The following is a 20,225-nucleotide window of genomic DNA, read 5'->3' as shown; positions in this document are numbered from 1 at the left end:
TTCCCTAGTTGGTTCATGAAACGTCTGCAAGAAAACAACCCAGCTAGCTCAGGGAGCACCAGGGCCCCCCACAGTCCTCCCTCCCTCCCTCCCTCCCTCCCTCCCTCCCTCCTCCCTCCCTCCCTTCCCTCCTTCCTTCCTTCCTTCCTTCCTTCCTTCCTTCCTTCTCCTCCTCTCTCCTGGCACTGATGACATTCCCTAGTTGGGTCATGTAATGTCTGGAAGAAAACCACCCAGCTCAGAGAGCACTCAGGACCCCACAATCCATCCATCCTCCCTCCCTCCCTCCCTCCCTCCCAGCACTGATGATGTTCCCTAGTTGGTTCATGAAACGTCTGCAAGAAAACAACCCAGCTAGCTCAAGAGAGCACCAGGGACCCCCACAATCCCTCCCTCCCTCCCAGCACTGATTATATTCCCTAGTTGGTTCATGAAACGTCTGCCAGAAAACCGCCTGGCTCAAAGAGCACCAGGGACCCCCACAGTTTCAATGCTTTGTGAACCTAGATTTGCAAAGCCTTCCTGGCATGGGAAGAGCTGGCCCTAATTTTTATTTCATTTTCTTTTTAAATGGGCAGCGCTGCAGGCCTTGTCAAACAATCCACGGCGGAATCTGAACTCAGTTTTGGCAGGGAACAGCTGTTTAGTTAATTACGGTCGTGCTTTTCCATAACGCCTGTCACTTAACTGACGTTACAGTCCAGTTTTCTCTTCTTTTTCTTTTTTCTTTTTGATTTACCAAGCCACCGAAAACATTTGGGGGGGGGAATTTGATCTGGAGATTTGAAGATACCGGCAAGTCCTCGACTTAACGCCCGCCGTTCAGCCCCAAATTTCTGCTGCTCAGTGAGACGGTTGTTAATACAGCTTCGCCCCATGTTACGATTTTGCTTGCCCCGGTTGTTAATTGGATCACTGCAGTGGTTAACTTCAAACAGTCACTAAATAAATCATTGCAGCTGTTAAGTTCGAACGGTCGCTAAATGAACTGTTAAGTTGAGGAGTACTGCAAAAGGAAAACGGTGGAGATTTTTAAAATATTTTCCGTGTCTACTTCGACCCTTTTTTTTGGTGCACTTATATCCATGCAGTTGGAGAGGTGGGACACCCTCTCTTTTTTGTTCTTGGCATAAACTGCCGTTTTCTAAAAAAAATACTGTGTGTGTTTTTTTTTTCCCCAATAAAAGACAGAACACATAATTGTGGAATTGTTCATGAGTGGGATACGCAGTGTTTTTATTTATTGGTAGATTGTAGCTCTAATTATTTACATAGGCACCCACACGCGGCTGAACCGAATCACTTGGTGAATAATATATAGGGGTTTATAACAAACGTCACCCCTTTCCTTTACGGCCAAAAGTTATAAATTAATTACTTAATTATAAATATTGTAACAAAATTCTTTAAAAAGAGAGCTGATTCGGTGTGGTTAAGGCATCCAGGCAGCTGTCATCTGTAAGGTGGGACTAGAACTCACCGACTCCTGGTGATTGGCCCAAGGTCACCCAACTGGCTTTTATATCTAAAGTGGCTCTAGAATTTACTGTCTCCTGGTGATTGGCCCAAAGTCACCCAACAGGCTTTCATCCCTAAGATGGGACTAGAACTCCCCGTCTCCTGGGGATTGGCCCAAAGTCACCCAGTCGGCTTTAGTGCCTAAGGCAGGACTAGAACTCACCGTCTCCTGGTGATTGGCCCAAAGTCACCCAATTGGCTTTCAGCCCTAAGGCGGGACTAGAACTCACCGTCTCCTGGTGATTGGCCCAAAGTCACCCAATTGGCTTTCAGCCCTAAGGTGGGACTAGAACTCACCATCTCCTGGTGATTGACCCAAAGTCATCCAGCCGGCTTCCATGCCTAAGGCAGGACTAGAACTCGCTGTGTCCTGGTGATTGGCCCAAAGTCACCCAACCGGCTTTCATTCCTAAGGTGGGACTAGAACTCCCCATCTCCTGATGATTGGCCCAAAGTCACCCAACTGGCTCTTGTGCCTAAAGTAGGACTAGAACTCCCCGTCTCCTGGTGATTGGCCCAAAATCACCCAGTCGGCTTTAGTGCCTAAGGCAGGACTAGAACTCACCGTCTCCTGGTGATTGGCCCAAAGTCACCCAATTGATTTTCAGCCCTAAGGCGGGACTAGAACTCACCATCTCCTGGTGATTGCCTCAAAGTCACCCAACTGGCTTTCAGCCCTAAGGTGGGACTAGAACTCACCATCTCCTGGTGATTGGCCCAAAGTCACCCAACCGGCTTTCATTCCTAAGGTGGGACTAAAACTCCCCATCTCCTGATGATTGGCCCAAAGTCACTCAACTGGCTCTTGTGCCTAAAGTAGGACTAGAACTCCCCGTCTCCTGGTGATTGGCCCAGAGTCACCCAACTGGCTTTCATTCCTAAGGTGAGACTAGAACTCACCGTCTCCTGGTGATCGGGCCAAAGTCACCCAACCGGCTCTTGTGCCTAAGATAGGACTAGAACTCATCATCTCCTGGTGATTGGCCCAGAGTCAACCCTCTGGCTTATCTAATCTAAGCAATTCCTTCCAGTTCCCCCCAACATCTGGGGCTGGAAAGTATCTTACTTGGTCTTTAGTTTCCCCCCCCCCCGGGAAATGAAGGGGGTGGGGGGCGTGAAAAAAAGCAACCGACATTCGGACGGCATTCGTGGCTAATATTTTATACAGGTTTTCTTTCTGGAGTTCCGGATCAATTCACGGTTGAGAAGCCCCAAGTGAAAAGGGACACTGTCCGTCAAGGTGTAAAGGGCTGGGAGGGGGGGGGGCAGAATCATCCAACAAACCAAACGATCCCAATTCAGATCCGATGCGGGATCGGATCTTTCCCTGCCGACGCTTCCGTGGACTCCATCGATTCTGCTACTGATCCCTAAAAAGGGGGAAATCTGTCACTCAAAACAGCCGGATACATCCATGCGGATCGTCGATAGTGTTACGTTGTGAGTGGGGGGGGGGGGAGTCCTTGACTTAACAACCACAATTGAGCCCAAAATTTCTGCTGCTAAGCAAGTTAGTAAGTCAGTTTTGCCCCGTTTTATGACCTTGCTCATCGCAATTTGGTGACTCGCCAGAGTTGTTAAGCCATCAAGTCAGTTATTAAGTGAATCCGGTTTCCCCCGTTGGCATTGCTTGTCAGAAGGTCCTGAAACGGGATCACAGGATCCATGGGACACCAAAACTGTCACTATATGCCAATTGCCAAGCATCTGAATTTTGATCACGTTACTATGGAGATGCTGCAACGGTCGTAAGTGTGAGAAATGGTCATAAGTCACTTTCCTGAGCCAGCATGGGGAAACTATGGCCTCTTTATGAATTGAGGACTTCAACTCCCAGAATTCCTGGGCTAGCATGGGGGAACTATGGCCCCCTTCATGACTCGGGGATTTCAATTCCCAGAATTCCTGAGCCAGCATGAGGAAACTATGGCCCCTTCATGACTCGTGGACTTCAATTCCCAGAATTCCTGAGCCAGCATGGGGGAACTATGGCCCCTTCATGACTCGTGGACTTCAATTCCCAGAATTCCTGAGCCAGCATGAGGAAACTATGGCCCCTTTCTGACTTGTGGACTTCAACTCCCAGAATTCCTGAGCCAGCATGGGGGAACTATGGCCCCTTCATGACTTGTGGACTTCAACTCCCAGAATTCTGAGCCAGCATGAGGGAAACTTTGGCTCCTTCATGACTTGTGGACTTCAACTCCCAGAATTCTGAGCCAGCATGAGGGAAACTATGGCCCCTTCATGACTTGTGGACTTCAACTCCCAGAATTCCTGAGCCAGCGTGGGGGAACTTTGGCCCCTTCATGACTCGTGGACCAACTTCCAGAATTCCTCAGCCAGCATGGGGGAACTATGGCCCCTTCATGACTCGTGGACTTCAGCTCCCAGAATTCCTGAGCCAGCACGGCTCAGCTTGGAAACCTCTCCCTTTCCCCTCAGGAATTCTGGGAATTGAAGCCCACCAGTCATAAAAGCGCCAAGGTTGCCTACCTCTGGCCCAGCCCCTCTCCTGGACTTCAAGCCCTAGCACCCCATGGAGGTCCACTGCTCTGGACCTCCGTCCGCTTAGTGACTCAAGTCATGGCGAAGGTCTGCTAGACCAGCCGTGGAGGAGCTTCCAGCTTTTGGGCCAGCATCTCCAAGTTCTGCGGTTCTCCAGTCAGGACAGTTTGGGGGGGCGGGTTCTCCTGCTGTTCTTCCATCCCCACCTGGAGGGATGATACGACTCATGGACTGATGCTCCAAGGTGGGATGATATCTCCAAACCTTGGCCCTTTTCAGAAGCCTAGGCTTCTCAAAGGAATGGAGAAGCTTGGGGAGACAACCCTTGAGGAGAAGATACTCACGGTGCTTTCAAAAGCCGAATCCATGGGTTCTGGAGAGACTTTTTGCCTGAGCAATCCTCCGTATCTAATCCTGCAGGAGAGAGAAAGTGTGGTGGGACTTCCATCGAGCAGATCATGGAAGCCAAAGGTGTTAGGTCAGCAACGATATGAGGCTGGAGAAATATATTCATGGCTGGTTTATCTCCTCCATCTCCTGAAGGACCTTCATCCTCATTTTGGGGGGTGTTGGTGGAATCTCTTGGCCATTTAAAGGGGTGGGGGGGATTTCCTGTCCACTTGAGTGGAATTCTCAGGGAGAAGGCTCCTCAAATTTCAAGACCAGCTCCGTTCCTGCATGCTCCATTATTTAGGAAGGGGTCCTTGATGCTCTCTGAGCTTGGTTTTCTTGCAGATGTTTTATGGCCCAACTAGGTGACATCATCATTGCTAGAAGGAAGGAAGGAAGGAAGGAAGGAAGGAAGGAAGGAAGGAAGGAAGGAAGGAAGGAAGGAAGGAAGGAAGGAAGGACAGACTATGGGGTCCTTGGTGCTCTCTGAGCTTGGTGGTTTTCTTGGAGACGTTTCGTGATGAAACTACGTGACATCATCAGTGAAGAAGGAAGAAAGGAAAGAAGGGAGGAGGAAGGAGAGAGGGAGGGAGGGAGGGAAGGAAAGAAAGAAAGAAAGAAAGAAAGAAAGAAAGAAAGAAAGAAAGAAAGAAAGAAAGAAAGAAAGAAAGAAAGAAAGACAGACAGACTATGGGGTCCTTGGTGCTCTCTGAGCTTGGTGTTTTTCTTGGAGACGTTTTATGATCCAATTAGGTGACATCATCAGTGCTAGAAGGGAGGAAGGAAGGAAGGAAGGAAGGAAGGAAGGAAGGAAGGAAGGAAGGAAGGAAGGAAGGAAGGAAGGAAGGAAGGACTGTGGGATCCTTGGTGCTCTCTGAGCTGGGTGGTTTTCTTGGAGACATTTTGTGACCCAACTAGGTGACATCATCAGTGCTAGAAGGGAGGAGGAGGAGGAAGAGGAAGAAGGAAGGAAGGAAAGAAGGAAAGACAGACTATGAGGTCCTTGGTGCTCTCTGACCTTGGTGGTTTTCTTGCACATGTTTCATGACCTGACTAGGTGACATCATCAGTGCTAGAAGGGAGGAGGAAGAGGTCTTCTCAGGAGTCTTCTCCAACCTCAAAGATCAAACCCCTCCATCTTCTTTCTCTCCTGCTTCTTCAGAGTCCAACATTCACTTCCATTGTTGTTGTTAGTTGCGAAGTCGTGTCTGACCCATCACGACCCCATGGACGACGTTCCTCCAGGCCTTCCTGTCCTCTACCATCTTCTGGAGTCCATTGAAGCTCACGCCTACTGCTTCCATGACTCCCTCCAGCCACCTCCTTCTCTGTCGTCCCCTTCTTCTCTTGCCCTCCATCTTTCCCAGCATTGGGCTCTTCTCCAGTGAATCCTTCCTTCTCATTAGGTGGCCAAAGTCCTTGAGTTTCCACTTCAGGATTTGGCCTTCTCAAGAGCAGTCGGGGTTGATCTCCTCCAGGACTGACCGGTTGGATCGCCTTGCAGTCCAGGGGACTCGCAGGCGTCCCAAAGTAGACTGCACAGAACAGCTTGTCTTGTTCTGATCTTTGGTGGCACAGAGACTTTTGGGTATCTGAGCATCTTCTCTAAGAAGCTTCTCCAAGCATCTTCTTCAGAACCCTTCTGTCAAGCCCTAGTCTGTAGTCAGCTTCTGCCATCTCCCCGCTGTCGATTCTAACCCTGGTTGTCCACCACATAAAAACCGAAGACCATTTTGTGTTGCTTCTTTGCCTACCCTTCGATCACCAGTTTGTGAGGCAGGACCATCTTTCTCCAGTCCATCTGAAATGGATGAAGCAACAAGAGATGCTCGGTCCTCCAAGCCGCGCTGCTTTTGAGACGGAAGAGAGAAAGAATTGGGAGGAAAAACCCCTTGTTTTTTTTTTTTCCATCCTTCTTCTTAGCAAACCACCACAATACTTCCCCTCTTCTCTCAAGACAAGAAAAAAGTGGCTTGGGCCAGGATGGTCCTACTTACCACATGGGTAGGAACTTCTTCAGCATCGCCGTGAGGGCCAGAAGAAGCAATGCCACTCCGATAATCGAACCCAGCATCAAGGTTTTTTTTGATTCTGGAAGAGAGCAGCAAAAACAGGTGAGCTTCTGACCTCTAGGGCAGTGTTTCCCAAACTTGACAATTTTAAGTCATGAGGACTTGAACTCCCAGAATTCCACAGCCAGCAACGCTGGATGTGGAATTCTGGGAGTTGAAGTCCTCATGCCTTAAAATTGTCAAGTTTGGGAAACACTGCTCTACGGTGACCTCAGGACCAAGTTACAGGTAGAAGCAGCAGCAGCCAGAAGGCTGCATGGATTGATCTTCTGGGTCAGGGGTAGGCAACCTTGGCTCTTTTATGACTCGTGGACTTCAACTCCCAGAATTCCTGAGCCAACATGGGGGAACTATGGCCCCTTCATGACTTTTGGAGTTCAACTCCCAGAATTCCTGAGCCAGCATGGGGGAAAGTTTAGCCCCTTCATGACTTGTGGACTTCAACTCCCAGAATTCCTCAGCCAGCATGGGGGAACTATGGCCCCTTCATGACTTGCGGACTTCAACTCCCAGAATTCCTGAGCCAGCCTGGCTCAGTTTGGAAGCCTCTCCCTTTCCCCTCAGCATGGCTGGCTCAGGAATTCTGGGAGTTGAAGTCCACCAGTCATAAAAGAGCCCAGGTGGCCTATTCCTCTTCTGGGTCATCCCCAGTCTGGTCCCCTCTTGATATTTGGACCACAATCCCCCAAATTCTCAGCAAATAGCCATTACGATAGTCCTCGGCCTACAAGCAACGGCAGCTTCAGCACCGGTGTAACTGAACTGTCACTAAATGAACCGCTGTAAGCCGAGGACGTACCAGTCTACTGTTAGAGACAGACTGGCAAACACGATTGCAGAGATCACGACGACAAGGGTCCACTTCTTGTATTTCTTTACAAAATTGTAACAATAATAAATACAGCGAGAAAAACCGAAGCTATGACGATATAAACTTACGGCGGTTCGTTTAGTGACTGTTCAAATTTACACCAGCATTGAAAAAAAAGTGATTTATGAGCTTTTCACACTTAAGACCGTCGTGGCATCTCCAGGGTCACGTGATCAAAATTCCGGCGCTTGCCAACTGACTCGTATTTATGACGGGGTTGCGGCGTCCCGGGGGGGGGGGTGTCCCACAGGATCCCCTTCTGACGGGCAACGTCAATGGGGGAAGTCAGGCTCATTTAACGACCGTGTGACTGCCTTAACGACGGCGGTGATTCACCTAGCCGCTGTATCAATTGTGGTCGTAAGTTGAGGACTCCCTGTCATGTTGTTCCAGACGTCCATCCTTGAGATGATGGTGGGGGCAGCCAAGGAGGAGAAAAAGAACGGGGGGTTCTGGGGTACTTACTGACGCGCTCAGGAGCCGGGCCGCTGTCGACACTTCCCCCGAAACCGCGGCCGCTGCAGTGAGGGGGGGCCCATCCGTAGCTGCAGTGGCAGTTGGTTTTGCTGTTGCAGACCTGAAAATGCATCAAGGGGGTGAGCAGCCAAGAAGGGTGTTTTCCCTTTTCTGGGAGAAGAATCCTCGGAGTCTGGGGTCCTGGGTGCTCCCTGAGCTGGGTGGGTTTTTTGCAGACGTTTCATGACCCAACTAGGGGACATCATCAGTGCTAGAAGGGAGGGGGAGGAGGAGGAAGAAGAAGAAAGGAAGGAAGGAAGGAAGGAAGGAAGGGAGGGAGGGAGGGAGGGAGGGAGGAGGAGAAGGAAGGAAGGAAGGAAGGAAAGAAGGAAGGAAGGAAGGAAGGAAGGAAGGAAGGAAGGAAGGAAGGAAGGAAGGAAGGAAGGAAGGAAGGAAGGAAGGAAAGACAGACTGTGGGGTCCTGGGTGCTCCCTGAGCTGGGTGGGTTTTTTGCAGACGTTTCATGACCCAACTAGGTGACATCATTAGTGCTAGAAGGGAGGAGAAGACGGAAGGAAGGAAGGAAGGAAGGAAAGGAAGGAAGGAGGAAGGGAAGGAAGAAAAGGAAGAAGAGAGAAGGAAGAAAGGAAAGGGAGAGAAGGGAGAGAAGGAAGGAAAGAAAAGGAAGGAAGGAAAGGAAGAAGGAAAGAAGGAAGAAAAGAAAGAAAGGGGGAGAAGGAAGGAAGGAAGGAAGGAAGGAAGGAAGGAAGGAAGGAAGGAAGGAAGGAAGGAAGGAAGGAAGGAAGGACAGACTGTGCTCTCTGAGCTGGGTGGTTTTCTTGCAGATGTTTCATGACCCAACTAGGTGACATCATTAGGAAGGAAGGAAGGAGAAGGAGGAGAAGGAAGGAAGGAAGGAAGGAAGGAAAGAAAGAAAGAAAGAAAGAATGAAAGAAAGCAAGGAAGGAAGAAAGAAAGAAAGACTGACTGTGGGGTCCTTGGTGCTCTCTAAGCTGGGTGGTTTTCTTGCAGACGTTTCATGACCCAACTAAGTAATATCATCAATGCTAAAGGGAGTGGCGTTTGCAAAGAGGAGAAAGAGGAGGAGCAGGAGGAGGAGGAGCATTAGGAGCAGGAGGAGCAGGAGCAGGAGGAGGAATACCACTGTGGGGTATTTAGTGCCCTCTGAGCTGGGTGGTTTCCTTGCAGACGTTTCATGACCCAACTAAGAGCCGAGGTGGCGCAGCAGTGAGAGTGCAGTACTGCAGGCCACTTTAGCTGACTGTGTTCAGCAGGTCAGCGGTTCAAATCTCACCGGCTCAAGGTTGACTCAGCCTTCCAGACTTCCGGGGTAGGTAAAATGAGGACCCAGATTGTTGGGGGGGGGGGCAATGTAAATATATATACACATTGCTTACTGGTGTACACCGCTTAGAGAGTGCTTGCACTTAAAGCGGTATATAAGTCTCATAAAATAAATAAATAAATAAAATAAATAAATGACCCAACTGGGGGACAATATCAGTGCTAAAAGGGACTGGGATTTAGGAGGAGGAGGAGGAGGAGGGGGAGGAGGAGGAGGACGACGACGACAATGACAACGACAAAGGAGGACGAAGGAAGAAGAAGGACGAAGGAGGAGGAGGACTCTAAGGTCCTTGTTGCTCTCCGTGCTTGGTTGCTTTTGGTAGACATCTCATTACCCAAACAGGGAACGTGATCAGAGCTGTATCAGTGCTGTAATAGTACTACTTCTCCCCTCCCTTCTAGCACTGGTGATGTTACCTAGTTGGGTCACGAAAGGGGCTAAACAATGCACCCATTTCTGCTACCCAAACCTTTTCACGGGGGTCCAGCTCTTTGTTACTTACCCCCTGGTTGTTACACTTGGAAACATCGCAATCGTAATTCAAAACTTTCATCTCTTCACACGATCGGTTTATGCATATCTGGAAACAGAAAAGCATCGGGAGGGATTGAGTGAGGGATCCATCGATGGGCTACACCAGGGTAGGCAACCTTGGCTCTTTTATGTTTGGTGGACTTCAACTCCCAGAATTCCTCAGCCAGCATGGGGGAACTATGGCCCCTTCATGACTCGTGGACTTCAACTCCCAGAATTCCTCAGCCAGCATGGGGGAACTATGGCCCCTTCATGACTCGTGGACTTCAACTCCCAGAATTCCTGAGCCAGTATGGGGGAACTATGGCCCCTTCATGACTCGGGAACTTCAACTCCCAGAATTCCTGAGCCAGCATGGGGGAACTATGGCCCCCTTCATGACTGGTGGACTTCAACTCCCAGAATTCCTCAGCCAGCATGGGGGAACTATGGCCCCTTCATGACTCGTGGACTTCAACTCCCAGAATTCCTCAGCCAGCATGGGGGAACTATGGCCCCTTCATGACTCGGGAACTTCAACTCCCAGAATTCCTCAGCCAGCATGGGGGAACTATGGCCCCTTCATGACTCGTGGACTTCAAATTTATGAGCACAACTGGCCTTTTAAGAAGAGACTGGACAGCCATTTTTCTGAAATGGTATAGGGTTTCCTGCCTGAGCAGGAAGAGAAAGAGAAAGAAAGAAATAGAGAGAGAAAGAGAAAGAAGAGGGAAAGAGAGAGAGAAAAAAGAAAGGGAGAGAAAGAGAGAAAGACAAAGAAAGAAATAGAGAGAGAAAGAGAAAGAAGGGAACGAGAGAGAAAGGAGAGAAAGAGAGACAAGAAAGAAAGGGAGGGAAAGGGAAAGAAAGGAAAAGAGAAAAAAGAAAGGGTGAGAGAAAAACAAAGAAAGAAATAGAGAGAAAGAAAGAAAAGCAGGGAAAGAGAGAGAGAGAAAAGAAAGGGAGAGAAAGGGAGAAAAAGAAAGCAAAAGAACAAAGAAAGGGAGAGAGAGAGAGAGAAAGAGAAAGAGAGAAAGAAAGGAGGGAAAGAGAGAGAGAGGAAGGAGAGAATGAGGAAGAGAGAAAAAAGAAAGGGAGAGAGAGAAATAGAAAGAGAGAAAGGAAAGAGAGGAGAGAATGAGGAAGAGAGAAAAAAGAAAGGGAGAGAGAGAAAGACAAAATAGAAAGAGAAATAGAGAGAAAAACAGACAAAAGAAAAGGAGACAAAAAGGGAGAAAGTAAAAAAGGCAGAGAGAGAGAGAGAGAGAGAGAGACCCAGATTGTGGGGGGCAATGTAAATATATATATATATACATTGCTTACTGGTGTACACCGCTTAGAGAGTGCTTGCACTTAAAGCGGTATATAAGTTTCATAAATAAATAAATAAATATGTCTGCTTCTGTTCTTTAAAAAAGAGTTAATTCCACCCAAGGGTTCAAGGTAGGCCTCGGTACTGGTGGCCATGGTGATCCTACTGTGGTGGCAGAAAAGGTGGCTTGGTGGCCCACTTGATCGGCCCCGGCTCCAGATGGCAGAGGAGTCCCCTCCATGTTTTGTGCCAGGGACCTCCGACCTTGGCCCCCTTTAAGACTTGTGGACTTCAACTCCCAGAATTCCTGAGCCAGCATGGGGGAACTATGGCCCCTTTAAGACTTGTGGACTTCAACTCCCAGAATTCCTGAGCCAGCATGGGGGAACTATGGCCCCCTCATGACTCATGGACTTTAACTCCCAGAATTCCTGAGCCAGCATGGGGGAACTATGGCCCCCTCATGACTCGTGGACTTCAACTCCCAGAATTCCTGAGCCAGCATGGGGGAACTGGCCCCTTCATGACTCATGGACTTCAACTCCCAGAATTCCTGAGCCAGCATGGGGGAACTATGGCCCCCTCATGACTCGTGGACTTCAACTCCCAGAATTCCTGAGCCAACATGGGGGAAACTTTGGCCCCTTCATGAGTGGTGGACTTCAACTCCCAGAATTCCTCAGCCAGCATAGGGAAATTATGGCCCCTTCATGACTCGTGGACTTCAACTCCCAGAATTCCTCAGCCAACATGGGGGAACTATGGCCCCTTTAAGACTGGTGTCACAAGTTCCGACTAATGAAGCACTTCAAAGAACTTTCAGGCATGTTTCCTAAAGTCTTTATTTGCAGAGCTACAAATTATGCCGGTCAACATTGGACTAATTGATGCCAGAATCTGAACTTCCGGTGGCTGGCATCAAGCTTTCCTTGCTCAACCCCTCCCTTCTCATGCAGTCACAGGTCACATTATCCAATTAGTGAGAAGGTCAAAAGTTTACTTCCTCTTTCTTTCCCGGGCTTTTTTCCCCCGCCCAGTCTAAGCTAAGTATTAACCCAATAAATGCCCAACAGTTTTGCATATTGTCAAAGCAAGAATATACAGTATTTGCAGCATTGACATCCGGCCCCCCTTACAAGAAGGACAGATCCTGTAAGGAAAACAAAAGCATTTGTTAAGGGTTATCTTTCGGTTTGCTGGGGTGTTTCATATGAAACTTTTCGATCAATCTGTCAGCGTTCACTTCACTAGATTTCACCCAGGTGGCTTCAGACAATGGGTATCCCTTCCATTGTACCAAGTACTGTAATTTCCCTCTAAAGATTCTGGAGTCAAGAATACGTTTCACTTCATAGTGGGTCTGCCCTGCCACTACGAGGGGTCCAGGTGCCTTCTTTGGAGGAGGTCTCAAAGTGGAGCCCCGATAAGGCTTCAACAAACTACAATGGAAAACTGGGTGAATTTTCCCTAACAGTTTAGGGAGCTTTAGTTGTACTGTGACTGGGTTGATGACCTTTACTATGGGGAAAGGCCCCAAGAATTTTGGTCCCAATTTCTTGCTGGGCAATTTGAGGCGTAGATATTTAGTTGACAGATAGACCTTTTCCCCAACTTGGAATGTTCTTTGGGGAGCCCTCTTTTTATCAGCCTGCTTTTTATAGGTTTCAAAAGTCTTTTTTAACGCAGTTTTTGTGTTTTTCCAAACTTCTTCCCACCCTCTCACCCCAAGTGTCTGTGAAGCGGAGGGCAACTGAGGATATTCAGGTATTGGGTTGAATTCTTTCCCTGTGGCTACTTTGAAAGGCGTGTAGCCGGTGCTGCTGTGCACGGAATTATTGTATGCCACCTCCGCAAAAGGGAGGAGATCAGTCCAGTTCGTCTGTTGGTAGGAAACGTAGCACCTAAGATATTGCTCCACCATTTTGTTAGCGGCTTCAGCGGCCCCATTGGTGGCTGGATGAAAAGCAGATGATAACCCTTGAGATGATCCAATCAATGTAAGGAAATTTCTCCAAAACTTCGCTGTGAATTGCACCCCCCTGTCTGAGATTATTCGCTTAGGGGCACCATGCAGCCGGTAGATATGTTTCAGGAACAATTTGGCCAGGCGTTGGGCGGATGGGAGTCCTTTGCAGGCGATGAAATGAGCTTGTTTCGAGAACAGGTCTATCACAGTCCAAATGACAGTATTTCCCTTACTTTCAGGTAGGTCCACTATAAAGTCCATAGCTATTTCTTCCCAGGGTTGAGAAGGGTCCGCCACGGGTTGCAGTAACCCAGGAGTTTTCCCCGGGATTCTTTTCATTGTAGCACATACTGTACAACTTTTTACATAGTTTTCCACATCCTTTTTCAGCCCCGGCCACCAGAATTGCCGGCGGGTGAGGTGTAGGGTTTTCAAATATCCGAAGTGTCCAGCTTGCTTTACATCGTGGCTGTGGTTGAGAGCATTAAGACGGAGCGCTTCTGGCAAATATAACTTCCCCCCTTTGTATGCCAAGCCATCTCTGCATGTTAGGGACGATTGATTATCTTTGAACCATTGGTCAGTGAGGAGCTCTCGTTTTATTTTCTTCACTCCAGGGTCATCCGGATTGGGGACCCTGCGAGGTGTAAGTTGAGTGACAGTTTGTGGATTGGGAATAATTGCCTCGTTAACCTGCTCTCGCTCACTTTTGTACTGGGGTAACCGGGATAGCGCATCAGCTAGAAAGTTCTTTCCTCCTGGTATGTACTTTAGAGTGAAGTTGAAGCGGTTAAAGTACTGTGCCCACCGTACTTGCTTTGGTGACAATTTGCGAGGAGTTTTCAGTGCCTCTAGGTTCTTGTGATCAGTCCATACCTCAAATGGCACCTTGCTCCCTTCTAGATAGTGTCGCCAGTTCAATAGCGCCCACCTAATTGCGAAGGCCTCTTTCTCCCAGATTGCCCATCTTCGCTCGCTCTCAGTGAATTTCTTAGAGGTGTAGGCACAGGGTTGCAGGATCCCATTTTTGTTCTTTTGAAGTAACACTGCTCCAACCGCCACATCGCTGGCATCGGCTTGAATCACAAAGGGTTCTCCTGGGCAGGGGTGCTTTAGAACCGGTTCAGCGGCAAATAGTCTCTTTAAATTCTCAAAAGCTGTTTGACAGCTCATTGTCCATGCTAGTGGTTGGCCCGGTCGTGGCTTCCCGCCTCCTTTGCCTGTTTTGAGTAGTTCTGTAAGAGGAAGGGCAATCTCGGCAAAAGAAGGGATGAATTGACGATAAAAGTTGGCAAAACCCAGAAAGCTTTGGAGCTGTTTGCGAGTCCTTGGGGGTTGCCATTCGATTATAGTTTTTACCTTGGCCGGATCCATTTCAATACCCTCATTGGAAATTCGGTAGCCAAGATAGTCTAATTGGGTTCGGTGAAATTCACATTTTGACAATTTGACATAAAGCTTGGCATTCAATAGTTTCTTTAACACTTCTCTCACTAGTTTTATGTGATCATTCATGTTTGTGCTGTATATCAGGATATCATCAAGATACACCAAAACCCCTTTGTACAAGTGATCATGTAGAACCTCATTAATCAACTGCATAAATACGGCTGGGGCCCCCTGTAGTCCAAATGGCATGACTTTGAACTGATAGCTCCCCATTGGACAGTTGAAGGCAGTTTTCCACTCGTCTCCCTCTTTTATTCTCACCCGGTAGTATGCCTCTCTTAGGTCTAACTTAGTGAAGACACTCCCCTTAGCCAGGTGGGTCAATAAATCCTTTAGGAGGGGGAGGGGGTATTTATTTTCCACACTTACAGCATTGAGTCCCTTGTAGTCTACGCAGAGACGAAGAGACCCATCTTTTTTCTCTTTGAACAACACAGGGGCTCCCACGGAAGATTTGGCCCGTTCAATAAACCCCCTCGCTAGGTTCTTGTTCACATATCGCTGCATCTCCTCCATTTCGAGGGGGGACATAGCATACATCCTCGGACGTGGGAGTTTGGCTCCGGGCACCAGTTCGATGGAGCAGTCATTGGGTCTGTGAGGGGGTAGGGCATCACATTCTTTTTCACTGAACACCTCCGCCAGGTCCAAGTATTCTTTGGTTCACCTGGGGTCAGTGAGACGGCCATGTGCGCTCGCTCATTGGGTGGCCTAAGATGCCCGGTAACATCTGTTGAATCAATGGGGGGATCAGGCCCTATAGGTAGTCTCACAATTCTCATTCCTTTCTCCCACCAGATAAATGGCTTCCATTTGTCCAACCAGGCTAGTCCCAGGATCACTGCCTCGGTCATCTTTGGAGCCACCAGGAAACGAATAAACTCCCAGTGTGCACCTATTTCTAGGCGTAAAGGCTCAGTTATTTGTGTAATAAGAGTCCCTCCCATCAGGGAGCCATCGGCTTGCTCAAATCTCATCGGTTTGGAAAGCTGTTTTGCCCTTATGCCCATTTTCATGGCAAACGCCAGACTAATAATGCAGCGGGTACATCCCGAATCAATTAGTACGTTTAAGTCTATTTGTGCCCCAGACGTAGGGATTACGAGCTTGGCGGGCAGTGAAAAAGGCAGGATTTGTTGACTCACCATTGGGTCGTTTTCTCCTTCATCGTCGCTATCAAAGAAGGGAAGGGCAGGGGCAGGTCCACCTGGAGTCTTGGCATTCTCCTGTGTGTGGGGTGTAACCTGGGCGACTGGTTCTTGCGTGAGTCGATTAGATTTTTCTCTTGGTAGCCGCTGAGCAGGTTTCTTTTGCATCGCCGGTCCTGGCTTGCTCTGCAGTCGAGGGTAGGGGACTGGACAGGTGGCCGCTCGGTGTCCTCCTTGTCCACACCGGAAACACTCAAAGGAAGGGCGTGCAGGTGGCCTGGGTCTCTCAGCCCTTGCAGTGGTTGAAGGCTTTCGTGGGGGTGATTGCTGTTCAGGTAGCTCTGGTTGCTGTTCGGGTTCCTGTGGGGGAGGCTTTTTATAGCGAGAGAGCTTAACATCCAGCTTCACGGCCGTCTGGTACCACTCCTGCAGCCGATCAGGTACTTCTCGATAGATGCAAGCCTGGGAGAGGTGATCATCTAATCCCTCGATGAAGTGATGGATGAGGGACTGCTCAGGCCACCCCTCTATTCGCCCTGCCATCTTGCGGAACTCTCGCACGTACTCTAGGGCAGGCCTCCCCGCGTGTTTTATTTTGTGAATTTGTCCTGCTGCTTTGAGGCCGATGGATGGGTCTTCAAATCGTTCTCTCAGTCCTAAGAGAAAGAGATGAGGATCTTCCAATTCGGGGGCTTGCTCGCTATATAGATTGTTCAGCCATTCAGATGCTTCTCCCTCTAGGTTGGCCCCAATGACGTCAACCATGGCCCCTGGTTCCGGATAGAGATAGGCCCAGCGATTTAGATGAGAACGCACTTGGGTGAGGAAAAAAATCAGCTTCTCTGGGTCCCCATCAAACGTTGCATTGAAGGGTGGTGCAAACACAGGCTGCTGTGGCCCCCACTGGGGCTGGTTCCATGGCTGCTGCTGATCATCCATCTGCTGGGGAAACCCATCTACCCATTGCTGCAGATGCCTCAGACTGGAACTCACCCTCTCTTCAGGGTTGGGGTCTCTGGTTGGCAAAGGCAGGGTCTGACAGGCTTCCTGCTGGGCTCCCCATCGCTCTTGTGGCCACCCCAGTTGCTGTAGGCCCCAACCTGGCTGCAGATTTATGCCCAGGGTTTGCACGTTTGGGGGCTGTGGCCAACCTCCTTGCTGTGGCTGTTCTCCCCCCAGCTGCTGATTTCCTGGCTTCTGTACCACCCCAAGGCATTGCAAGGCCTTTGTTGGCTGTGGTAAGTTCAGAGGACATGGATCAGCCACTTGCTGGGGAACCCAATTTCCCCTTTGCTGCAGAGGATTCAAACTGGGATTCTCTCTCTTAGGGATGAAGGTTTCACTTTGTAGGGACTGTTTTCTGTTTCTCATTTCTAAGTTTTGAAATCTTTTCAACGACTCACCCATAACTGTGTTATCTGTCCATTCTGCTTTTGAAGTCTTCGCTCTCAGCTGGGAAATCTGCCAAATTTCTCTCTCCCCCGGCTTGCTGGCTGTCGCTTCCCCCCCCCCGGGGAGACTGTTGCAGCTACGGGGCTGGTTTCAGGCAATTTTTTTTTCTCCATAATGAGATCTCCCCCGAGGCTACTGTTGATAGATCGGGACGTAGATCGTTTGAAAAGAGTGTTGGATTCTGGCATGATGTCACAAGTTCCGACTAATGAAGCACTTCAAAGAACTTTCAGGCATGTTTCCTAAAGTCTTTATTTGCAGAGCTACAAATTATGCCGGTCAACATTGGACTAATTGATGCCAGAATCTGAACTTCCGGTGGCTGGCATCAAGCTTTCCTTGCTCAACCCCTCCCTCTCATGCAGTCACAGGTCACATTATCCAATTAGTGAGAAGGTCAAAAGTTTACTTCCTCTTTCTTTCCCGGGCTTTTTTCCCCCCGCCCAGTCTAAGCTAAGTATTAACCCAATAAATGCCCAACAGTTTTGCATATTGTCAAAGCAAGAATATACAGTATTTGCAGCATTGACATCGGTGGACTTCAACTCCCAGAATTCCTCAGCCAGCCAGGCATGGGAGTTGAAGTCCACCAGTCTGAAAGGGGGCCAAGGTCGCAGGCCCCTGGCACAGAACATGGAGGGGCACTGGAGTGCCAGCCACTCTCTCTCTTCTCCTGGCAAAGCCGACTCTGTTCCGGGCTAGCTGTCCACGTCCTGTCCCTCTGCCCTCTCTGCACCCGAACCCTCCCTCCTCTGACCTTGCGGGGACCACAGGAAGAGCCCTCTTTCGCTGCTCCGTCATCGTTCCCATCATCCCGCTGGGGAGAGATGATACTCCAGCACAGCCCTTCTTCGACGGGCGTCTGGAGGATGGAGAAGCCCGGGGGAATTCTGGGAATTTTATGGACGTTAGTGCACTGGAGCCTTCCGCAAGACGCATCTCTGAGAAGAAAGACAGGCAGGCAAGGAGACCCTTGAAGACCCCCGATGGGCTTCTGGTGGCTTTTAGAGGGAGCAAAACCTTGTCTGGGTCGGGAGCTGATCTTCAGGTTGGGAAAGAAGGAACTAGACTTCCTTCTGCACCTAGAGGGAGCCTAAAAAGAAAGTTCTCCCATCTCTAGCTGGAAATACGGAGGAGGAACGAACTTAGCAGCTGGAGAACCTAAATCGGTACTTTTCAACCTTGGCAACTTTAAGATGGGTGGACTTCAACTCCCAGAATTCCCCAGCCAGAACATGTGGACTTCAACTCCCAGAATTCCCCAGCCAGGACTTGTGGACTTCAACTCCCAGAATTCCCCAGCCAGCATAAGTGAACTTCAACTCCCAGAATTCCCCAGCCAGGACTTGTGGACTTCAACTCCCAGAATTCCCCAGCCAGGACATGTGGACTTCAACTCCCAGAATTCCCCAGCCAGCATAGGTGGACTTTAATTCCCAGAATTCCCCAGGCAGCATAAGTGGACTTCAACTCCCAGAATTCCCCAGCCAGCATGGGTGGACTTCAACTCCCAGAATTCCCCAGCCAGGACATGTGGACTTCAACTCCCAGAATTCCCCAGCCAGCATGGGTGGACTTCAACTCCCAGAATTCCCCAGCCAGGACATGTGGACTTCAACTCCCAGAATTCCTCAGCCAGGACATGTGGACTTCAACTCCCAGAATTCCTCAGCCAGGACATGTGGACTTCAACTCCCAGAATTCCCCAAGCACCGTGAGTGGACTTCAGCTCCCAGGATTCGCCAGCCAGTATGGGTGGATCTCAACTCCGAGAATTGAATTCTGGGAGTTGAAGTCCACCCATCATAAAGTTGCCCAAGACTGAAAAAAAAAATGGGGACTTAGGAGTAATCAATGAAGGACACTCTTTTTAGATAGAAGAGGGGAGAGTCTACTTTCCTACTTTTCATTTATTTTTCCAACTTTTCCTGTATGGAGAAACCCCTAGGAAAAAAAATCTTAGAAGAGAAAGGCCTTCCTTAAATTCCCTAAATCTGGCTATTAAGGCCTTGAAAGAGAAGAGTGGACAGGGGGTAATAAGAGTGCATAATTAGACTTTAATCTCACCATTCAAACAAAGGGTTTCAGAATTTCAGTTACAAATTTGCAAATGGGTCTCTTTCGAATGAGTAAAGAGAAGGGCAACAAAGAGGATCAGGGGACTGGAGGCTAAACATATGAAGAATGGTTGCTGGAATTGGGGATGTCTAGTTTAACAAAGAGAAGGATGAGGGGGGACACAATAGCAGTCTTCCATTATCTCAGGGGCTGCCCCAAAGAAGAGGGAGTCAAGCTATTCTCCAAAGCGCCTGAAGGCAGGACAAGAAGCAACGGATGGAAACTCATCAAGGAGAGAAGCAACCTGGAACTAAGGAGAAACTTCCTGACAGTGAGAACAATTAACCAGTGGAACCACCTGCCTCCAGAAGCGGTAAATAAAATAAATAAATAAATAAAACTTTATTGTCATTGTATGTGTATACACAGTACAGACATACAACGAAATTTACGTGACACCCAAAGACCAGGTCTCACACACATAATCCCCAAACACACTCCCACCCACCACAATTCCCCACCCCTAAAACCGCCCAAATGCTCCAACACTGGAAGTTTTTAAGAAGAGACTGGACAGCCATTTGTCTGAAATGGTGTAGGGTTTCCTGCTTGAACAGGGGGTTGGATTAGATGACCTCCAAGGTCCCTTCCAACATTGTTATTATTATTATTATGGATCATCGCACAGTCAGCCAGATGTTCAGACTGGATTTGGCATTTTGTCTACCTATCGAGTCCTTACCCAGGACCTGGGATAGGCAGATGTGGATGTTTGATGGTATTACAGATATCGTCGCAGGATGGAAGCAGTTCCTAATAAGGCTGCCTTTTGCAATTGACTGATTGGGAATTTGTCAATGCCGATGATGGTGTTCAAGTGGTGCTCCAGTTGTTTTGGGATTGCACCCAAGGAGTCTATGACTATTGGTACTACCCTTGCTTGCCTTTGCCACAGTCTTTCTATTTCTATTTGTAGGTCTTTGTATTTTGTTATCTTCTCCAGTTCTTTCTCTTCTATTCTGCTATCTCAGGCACTGCCACATCCACTATCCAGACTTTTTTGTCTTTCTTATCGACAATTGTTAAGTCTGGGGTGTTATGTTGCAGGTGCTTGTCTGTTTGAATGCTGAAGTCCCAGAGCAG

At 48.8% G+C, this 20,225-nt stretch overlaps 1 protein-coding gene across 3 annotated transcripts in view; it reads right to left on the bottom strand.

Moving 5' to 3' along the window:
* Window positions 1–2,397: 2,397 nt before the first annotated feature.
* The window catches only part of LOC120313714 (disintegrin and metalloproteinase domain-containing protein 9-like), a 52,027-nt gene continuing 34,199 nt past the window's right edge, over window positions 2,398–20,225 (bottom strand). For 2 of the 3 annotated variants that reach the window (XM_039355887.1, XM_039355889.1), the window contains 7 exons: window positions 17,782–17,965; window positions 9,687–9,764; window positions 7,825–7,936; window positions 6,414–6,507; window positions 6,171–6,266; window positions 4,371–4,440; window positions 2,398–2,888 (listed from right to left, as the gene is read on the bottom strand). In XM_039355887.1, coding sequence (XP_039211821.1) covers window positions 2,817–2,888; window positions 4,371–4,440; window positions 6,171–6,266; window positions 6,414–6,507; window positions 7,825–7,936; window positions 9,687–9,764; window positions 17,782–17,965 — 706 coding nt within the window. In that variant the 3' untranslated portion in view covers window positions 2,398–2,816. The remainder of the gene's footprint in view (window positions 2,889–4,370; window positions 4,441–6,170; window positions 6,267–6,413; window positions 6,508–7,824; window positions 7,937–9,686; window positions 9,765–17,781; window positions 17,966–20,225) is intronic. The other variant, XM_039355888.1, reaches the window with a different exon arrangement.

The sequence above is a fragment of the Crotalus tigris genome, unplaced genomic scaffold (genome assembly GCF_016545835.1).
Source record: "Crotalus tigris isolate CLP2741 ecotype Arizona unplaced genomic scaffold, ASM1654583v1 scf7180000018765.387419, whole genome shotgun sequence".
NCBI classification, from domain to species: domain Eukaryota; kingdom Metazoa; phylum Chordata; class Lepidosauria; order Squamata; family Viperidae; genus Crotalus; species Crotalus tigris.
This window is presented reverse-complemented; position numbering and strand designations above follow the sequence as displayed.